Here is an 8,991-nt window from a genome sequence, read left to right on the forward strand (position 1 = left end):
GTTCCGGACCACCTGGGAAGTGGTCCCGGACCATCTGGGAAGTGGTCCCGGACCACCTGGGAAGTGGTCCCGGACCACCTGGGAAGTGGTCCGGGTGGTAGGAAGGTGAATAATAAGCGTGTAACAGGGTTCTGGCTCTCTTACCTGCAGCAGGCGCTGAGTACTGGAAATCCAACTGGCTCAATCAAAGTAACTGCACACAAACTGGACCACACAGCAGAAACAAGCTGTGCAAACCAGAGGTTTGGCAAAGGAACTGCAGCGGATCATACATTTTATGGTTCTTTAGGAGCTTCTGGCATTTTTTTATTCAAAGTTGTGTCTTTAAGTACATATTAAAAATATCCGACACGGTTAAATGATGGTAAAAAGGTGTGATCATATTGCTTTGCTTAATTAAATTAACTGAATTTCCACAACAAAGGATCCACCATCCATCCCCAATTAAAGGGGCGAAAGAACTGCGAATTTAGGCGTTATTCCAAGCTACACCACACGATGGCGGCGTTTCCTGTGACACGGTTTGCTTTGCTAGTCCTGAAGGATTCATGAAGAAGAGCACAAGCTGTAAAGTTTTGTTTAATGAGCACCTGCCCTTTTTGCTCCTTGCCCCAAAGGGCCCTTTTGGTCCATTTTTATTTTTATTTCTTTTTTTTGGGTATTATTATTTTCTAAGCCTTCTTGTGACACATAACATGATCTAAAATTATTAATATTATTATTTTATTTTTTTGTACATAAGCCCTCCGGTCACCTTGTGACCTTTGACCTTTAACCCGTGACTCATGACCCAGTTGCCTCTCGCAGTGAGATGAGGCGGCTAACTGTAGCTACATGTAGCGAACGTTCCAGATTACAGATCAGTTTTTGGTGAATAAAAAACGTTTTTGGTGAATAAAGTGGAGACTTGCTRCYTGTCAGATGAYGGAAAACGTTGAAGTATCGTTTCTGCTTCAGCTCGGAGTCGCGGTTTAAGCAGAGAGGTAATGAAATACAACAGACACTGACAGGCCTCTGCGTCTGCCTTTCTCTGAAGAACTACTGAGGGGAGGAGAAACTGTTCTTATCTATAGATTCACTATTTTATCATACAGGCTGTTGTTGTTGTGCTATTAGCTAGCTGCTAGCTAACGACTTTGCTAGCAAAGCTAGATAACTAAAAGCTTCTTCCCTGTATTGTTAATGATTTCAGTCATTCTTCAGTATTTATTATGCAATAAGGCTCATCGCCCGTCCAGAACCGATCATCTCCATATGGATAAATGTCGGATCTTCTAACTTCCTTTGCTGCATGATGTACATTTCATTTATTCAGCGTTAGGTAAATGTATCCTGAAGGAGAAAAACACTTAAATAATAGTCCATATTCATTTAGAATTAAAAATAACTCAGCCTGAATTACCATGATGGATTTAATGAATGTAATAAAAGTTTATCATTAATGAAGGAAAAAACTCAACCAGACTTTAAGTTTCTGGTTCTCAGAGTATGAAGTTAAATTTGTTTCCTAATTAATCAATGAAAACAAAAACTAGACGAATGAGACGAATGTGATTTAAATGTTTTTAATCTAAACTCAGCAGCTTTTCTCATGGTGACATTAACTATTAAATGTTTGCTTTTGTTTTTCCTGCAGTCCAGTTAAAGTTTGCTGCAGCTCTGCTGTCCTGACCGTCTTCATCTCCACTCAGCAAACAGGCAGATCTGGTATAGATTACAGTCACTGAACGGCTGCATTGAGCCCTAGTTTATATTTTAATAGTGTAATTATGTAAAGACTAAATATGTCTGSTGGTCCAGCTCTGAGTTWCATATCCKGATAAATTGYKGGTTTGAATATTGCAACACTTAACAAAATAGACCTGCAGAAAGAAATGACTAATAAAATATCTGACATAGTCATAGAGTTATGCTCTGTATGGAGATGTTTGTTAGCTTTGACTGTATATGTCACATTTTAGTAATTTATCATTGTTTATTAAACTGAAAGCTGTTTGTTAATATTCTGTCCTATAATCCGGTTAGATGGGCCTTTTTGGGCCCCCGCCCCTTAGTGGCCTCTGCACGGCCCTGGTTAATATGCATTAAAACAGCCGACATGATGGCTGACCAGCTGTCAGCTTCAACTACTGAGGGTGTACTTAGTTTTCCATCTCAGTCACAGCCATACATCAGTGTACACCGGCAGGGTCAGGGTGTTTCGTCACCTCCGTTTCGCGCTTCGCCAGGATCGAACTATCTGACTCGATGACCATCAGCTCACTGGGTTTGACCCAACTTGCCCCGAGGGAAGCGCCTCTTCCCCGCAGGACAAAGCTGTCGGCCTGGTTACTGACTTCCTGGTTGCTGGACATTAAATGCGCTGCAGTGATACAGAGTTGGTGAAAAATAATGAGAAGAAATGGTTAAACGTTGTGGGGGAACCTGCACAAAGCTTTGCCCAGAGCATTTAGCAGGGGAGCTCAGTCCGGTCCTCCAGAGCTGCCATCCTGCAACTTTCAGAAATATCCTCACGCCAGCAGACCGGGGTCAGCTCTGAACAGGCCTGGTACCTGGTTCACTCGATCCAGGTGTGCTGGAGCAGGGAAGCATCTGAAAGCTGCAGCTCAGGGGGCCTGGACCTGAGCTGCCCTGATTTAGAGGAAGGAATAAAGTTTATTCCATTTTCCAAACTGGAGCCTGGAGAAAAGATAAATGCCTGCAGCCGATCCAAGAACAGCTGAATGCAGAGATCCGCTGGATGAACTCGTTTGTATGAAGGTTTTGTCATTACTACATCCTTTTCTTAATGGTTCCATATCTTGGTGCAAACCAACAGATACGTCTACAAACGCTGCAGTTTGGTACAGCTGCGGCGTTTGAAGCTTCAGCGCGTCCGACGCTCCACAAACACTGTGAATGTAAACCAGACGCTCAGTCGACCCTGAAGCGTCAGAGGCGTTTAGTGCGAACGTTAGCGGGTTAAACGGCTCTCCAAGCGGGTCACCCGCAGGTCTGCAGTTCGCCAAACCGGCGACCTGCCAGAACCGCAGAACTTTAATGTTCAGCAGCCAGAGAAACTGATGGCTGATTGGCTTTTGGAGGAAAACAATATATTCACACAATTACTTTTCAACTTGAGCAAAAATTATCTGCTCTGCGCAAAATGTGGGTGATTTGGTCCGGACCGATGAGGACATGTGGGCCCGATGTCTTTTCATCCCAACGTTAATGTCCACAGTTCTATAAACAGCATCTGGGCCAGATGTGGCACAAACACAGAAATCTCATTTAATCTTTGGGCAGAACTGGTCCAGACCTGGACCGGATCAGAGCCCGTTTCAGGTGTCAGACCGGTTCCTGAACCCGACCCGGAGCCTGTTGGTCCAGGTCTCAGTGCTGGAGGTTTGATCTGTCTGCATAAACACAGACTGTGGGACCAGCGGACGGGCGGAGCCTAAAGTGGGGGGCGATGGCCCCCCTATTCCGGCGCCTATGACTACAGCCAAATTATTTAATTAGCTCTTCTTGTACACAAGGCAGACAATAAAGTTATTGAAAAGGAAATCTATAAACACCTTCACAAAACATCAAACAATCTGAACGACTACATATTTTTTAAAGTCGACTACATCATGATGATAGTCGATGTGGACTAGTCACTGTGACGTCACAGTGACATCACAATGACGTCACAGTGACGTCACAGTGACGTCACAGTGACGTCACAATGACGTAAACACAAAACGCTTCACACTACTTGGAGGCTTTATCAGCTTTTACTAAGTCTATCATGCAGAATTAAAAGAGCGAATGGAGGACGGGAGTCGGACTCCTGACTACCGTGGGCTAAAGTATCTGCATGCGGGGCGCCGTGCTAACCACCGCGCCGCACAGCGCTAACCGCAGGGCAGCGCTAACCGCCGTGACGCGCTAACCACTGCGACGCGCTAACCGCCGCGTCGTGACGCACTAACCACCACGCAGCGCTAACCACCGCGCAGCGCTAACCGCCGCGCAGCGCCCCTATTGCGGGAGCCTGGGCTGTAATTTACAGTTTCTCTTTGTTTAAAAATGTCAATAATTTACCAATTTGAGCTTTCTGACGAACTCACCTAGTTCATCTTCTCTCATTTTCTTGGAAAAATCAGTTTTGTCACGTGATGGCTGCTAGTCGACTGGCCCAGAAAAAAGTCATTGCAGAGAAAAGAATCGACTAATTGGTGCAAACCCCTAGAACTGAGCCTTTAAATGCAATAATGAACCTATGTGTAACAGTCGTAATTGTGTAGTATCTCTTTAAGACACTGTAGCATCTCTGATGACGTCACATGTAAGCGCCGCTGCTTCTCCGTAGAGAGCGTGGGAGAAACGTGCTACGGTTGGATGCCTGGACTGAGACGGACATGTGGCTCTCTTACGTTGGTGACGCTACGGGCTGCTTTGGACTCATTTCATGTGTGAGTGTGTAGCCGCCGTCCAGCCGGGCTTGTCAGGTTGGTGAAGAGCGTTTTACTAAAGGACGACGCTGTGGAGTTCCAGTGTAGCTGTGAGTTTCTAACCGTCCAGTCGAGTCTACCGCCTCCTGTCCTCCCTTAAACACAACCCAAGCGTTACACTACTAGGAAGCAGAACTGACTGGATCTTTACTCTCTGCTTCCATCATGTGACTTGCCCTGACATCAGCTGACTAAGACAGAAGGTTGTATTGGAACCATGGGGGCCCTAGCTATGCTGCCTGACAGTAAACCTCTCTGAAGGAGCCGTACCTTTAAGGCGGTGCTGCCGGCAGCTGGCTGCTCCTCTGGGTTCCTCCCCTGCTCCCGTTTTTCACTCTTCGGAGGCAACTCCTCCTGGTCCCGGGCTTTGGGCAGCTTGCTGACCTTGCCGGGCCGATCTAAAGGGCTCAGGCCAAGGATTTGCGCGACCTTCTCGATCTCGCTGCGCTTCCTCTCGGCAGCCTCGTGCTCCTTGCGGAGGTTGGAGATCTTCGCCATGACCTCGTCCTGCAGGCGGTTTATCTCCTGCAGCAGGGGGTCCTTATGGCCGTCCTTCTCACGGCGCTTCTTCCTCAGCAGCTCGCCTGAAAACGGGAACGTCCAGGTCGTTGTCAGAACTGTAATTTTCACCAGTGGGGAGTTCTATACTTCAGCTGGACCCAGCTCATCTGATTGGACTTCAGGACCCGGACCAGACCAGTGCAGAGCCCTCAGGAACTCACCCTGCTGCTTCCTGAGTCGCTCCAGCTCCTTTATCAGATACTCTTTCTTCGTCATTCGGACCTCTCGCTCCTGCCTCAGCTTCTCCCGCTCCTCCAGAACCTGAAAACAGAAACAGAACCGCAGCACTGGGTGGTCAGGACACCACAGAGCTGCGCAGGAGTCCTGCCAGGACAGGTAAAGACAGGAAGTGACGCGTGCAGGTGAGTCACCTTTAGTTTCTCGCTCTCGTTGTTCTGCTCGTCAGAAATGCTCTGGTCCTGACTCCGCCGCCGCTGCTCTTCCTGACCAACACTCCTCGCAAAACCTGAGGACCAAACACACAGCTAATGGACGGGAACGCAGCACCAGCCTCTCTGACTGGTTCTGGTCGCTTCCTGAACCAGTCCAACTGGATCACCAATCACAGCAGATCTCAGTCTGGGTTCCTCACCTAAGCCCCCCGTCTCTGGGGCGGGTTGTCCGTAAGCCTTTTTGTAGGTGGGAGGCGGCGTGAGGTTCTCGGCGGCAGGCTGAGGGGGCAGGGTCATGTTAGGCGGTGGGTACATGGGGGGCCACTGCTGATGGATGTAGGGCAGGTAGTTTCCATACTGGCCGTATGCTGAAGGAGGGTAGTTTGGGGGCATCATGCCAGGGAGCTGGGGGGGAGGGTAAGTAGGGATGGGCATGCTTGTGTGAGTCGGGATGGGGGCGGGGTCAGAGGTCTGACTCTGAGGCAGCATTGGGGTGCTCCACTCGTTCTTCGTCTCCTTGACCTCCCAATCTTTGGAAGTTTTAGCAGCTGTGGTCTTCTTGGACTCATGGTCCTCGCTGCTCCAGCTGGCGCCCCGTTTGGTGCCCCGCCCATGACTGCGACTTCTGCTGCTGCTTGAACTGCTGCTCTGGCTCCGCCTCCTCCGGCCTCGGCTATGGCGGCTGCCGTTGGAGCTGCCGGAAGAGTATCGTCGCCGCGTGGGTGTCTTTGGAGGCTGCTTGTTGCCATGAAGGCGCTCCTTGGTCCTGGCAGCCATCTTGCTGATCTCGCCAACGCCCAGGTCAAGCCCAATGGTTTTCAGGAGATCCTGGATCTTCTCGTACTCCTCCAAAGCCTGGCGCTCACTGTCCTCCAGCGGCTCTGTTCCCGGAGGATAGGCCATGGCATTCTGGTCGGGGCCGACGCCGGGCTGACTCATGTGCCTGTTGGGCTCACTCACAGACGGAGTGACCTGAAGATGAGGCGAGATGGTTGGAGGGCAGCGGTACACTTGACCGGCTCTTTGCGAGGGGAGATCAGAGTACAGCGAGTCTTCCGTCACATCTCCGTACAGATCCAGGCTGTGATGGCGGTCTGGCTCTGGTGCCGCTGACATTTTGGACTCCTCCAATTCTCCATACAGAAACTTTTCTTCATCATCAATATCGTCCAGGACTCTCTGTGAAACTCCGCCCACTGGCTCTGCCATGCCCAACAGGTTCAGGATTTCTTTGATCTCGTTGTTGAGGTTGGCCCGTTGAGACATCTGCGGGTCGGACCGCAGTTCTGAGAGAACAGCTGCCACAGCACGCGGGTCATTCAGCTTCACAGCCTGCATCAGCTGGTCGGCCACACGGGCCATGGTGCGGTCCAGATCCCTGGGCGAGTCGGAGCTCTGTGGCACAGAAGCACAACGTGATGCAACGCCACCTCATCAGACCCAAAACCAGTTCGTCCTTATTTACTATCATCACATTCTAATATAAGCTGAAGCTTAGTAGCGGATCAATTTGGCCTTTTCAGGATAGAACCACTAGTTAGCAGTTAAACTGGAACCAGACTGAACATACCCGAAAAGACGGCGAGTCTTCGTAACTGTTGTGCTTCTTCAGGATGGATTTGGTAGGTTGACCCAGTAGCTCCTCTACCTCCCTCCGGCGCCGGGCCAGCTCCAGCTCCTTAAACTGCTTCCTGGACGGATCGTTCTCGTCTCTGATGGAACTCGAGCTGCTGGAGCTCGAACTACTGAGACTACGACTCCTTCCTCTGCTCTTCCCCCGAGATCTGGACCTGGATCTAGACTTGCTCCGCCCACGACTCTTGCTCCGCCCACGACTCTTGCTCCGCCCACGACTCTTGCTCCGCCCACGACTCTTGCTCCGCCCACGACTCCTGCTCCGCCCACGACTCTTGGCCCGGCTTTTGCTGCGTCCCCGGCTCCTGTCTGGACTCCGACTCTCTCCACGGTGACGACTCTTGCTGCGTCCCCGGCTCCGGCCTGGACTGCGGCCCCTGCTACCACTTCGCTCGTATTCAGGTCGGGGAAGGTAATCCCTGTAGGAAAACATAAGTAGAGCTGACTAAGCACATCCGGATCAACAAGGGACCTTCTTGCTGGGTAAAGGAGTCTCAAAATCTGTTCTGTGATCCAGTGTCCTACGTCTTGGTGTCTGAACCGCTCTGTGGCAAACACATATTCAATTATCTTCACAAACTGGACTGAAACAAATTGATTACATGGAATAACAAAAATCTCCAAGAACCATATTAATGGAGAACAGCTGATAAATGAGATATGAACAAAATTCTACATGCAATTGTACCAACAAAGAAATCATCCATCTATTTTCTTCTGCTAATCTGGCATCAGGTCACGGGGTCAGCGGCCGATGCGGGAGGCCGAGACTTCCCTCTTCCCAGCCACTGGTCCAGCTCCTCCATGGGAACCCCACGGCATTTCCAGGCCAGCTGAAGAACATCCCACACACCCACACCGAGCGGACCAACTCCACCCACACCGAGCGGACCAACTCCACCCACACCGAGCGGACAAACTCCACCCACACCGAACGGACAAACTCCACCCACACCGAGCGGACAAACTCCACCCACACCGAACGGACAAACTCCACCCACACCGAGCGGACAAACTCCACCCACACCTATTGGACAAACTCCACCCACACCGATTGGACAAACTCCACCCACACCGATTGGACAAACTCCACCCACACCGATAGGACAAACTCCACCCACACCGAGCGGACCCTACCCATTTTTTATGTCCAAATGAGTAAATTGTCGCCATTGATCGTTTATTTCTGAGACATAAAAAAACACCATTGCACAAATATTGATTGACATTGTTAGTATTGGAGTTAATAATCAGATTAAAAAATGTTTGAGGATTTTTTTGGGTTTCTGACACTATTGCATGATTAAATACTAAAACTTGACCAGGAACATTATTGCTGTGCCTCAGAAACGAACAGGAGGGTTAAATCAAGGTGGGCTTGTTCACGCCATGGACCTTACCACAGGGGCCGCGTTTCATTGGCTAATGCCCATTTTACGTCACAGTGCAGCTACCACGTGGGTKACCGTCTCACAAACACAAGCTACAGTAGTAAACATGCTAATGTACATTGTGGACTAGCAGACCGACAGTTTTTGCATCAGGACTCATAATGAATGGTTCTCCACCGTCAGGGGGGTACCTGTACAGGTGATGTCAGGTATCCTGATCTATTTGTGGAACTAAAATTCACAGATTTCTAAACTCTGAAACGGAAAGCCTTGCTTGGATCAAAGCTTGAGCTCGACCGCATTAGCAGCTCAACCGTCGTAGGATCAATAAGAACAAAGTGTCTGCTGGTGTCAGTATTATTGCTTTGCTTTCTTTGTGTTTAGTGAATGAAAAATAAAGTCAATAATAAATACATCCATTATGAAAACCTTTTAGCCAAGTACAGCATAATGGCAGTACCGATACAACTTCTACATCCTGAAGCCTGTCAGTTACAGCCTTACGTTAGCTGAACAGATCAATATGCAATGTGT

At 49.3% G+C, this 8,991-nt stretch overlaps 1 protein-coding gene across 1 annotated transcript in view; it reads right to left on the minus strand.

Moving 5' to 3' along the window:
* Positions 1-8,991, minus strand: part of znf318 (zinc finger protein 318) — an 18,056-nt gene that overhangs the window by 5,260 nt on the left and 3,805 nt on the right. Inside the window, exons 3-7 of the mRNA XM_008430514.2 lie at positions 7,002-7,485; positions 5,632-6,826; positions 5,411-5,505; positions 5,201-5,300; positions 4,749-5,062 (exon numbers count right to left, since the gene is read on the minus strand). Coding sequence (XP_008428736.1) covers positions 4,749-5,062; positions 5,201-5,300; positions 5,411-5,505; positions 5,632-6,826; positions 7,002-7,485 — 2,188 coding nt within the window. The remainder of the gene's footprint in view (positions 1-4,748; positions 5,063-5,200; positions 5,301-5,410; positions 5,506-5,631; positions 6,827-7,001; positions 7,486-8,991) is intronic.

The sequence above is a fragment of the Poecilia reticulata genome, linkage group LG15 (assembly GCF_000633615.1).
Source record: "Poecilia reticulata strain Guanapo linkage group LG15, Guppy_female_1.0+MT, whole genome shotgun sequence".
NCBI lineage: Eukaryota > Metazoa > Chordata > Actinopteri > Cyprinodontiformes > Poeciliidae > Poecilia > Poecilia reticulata.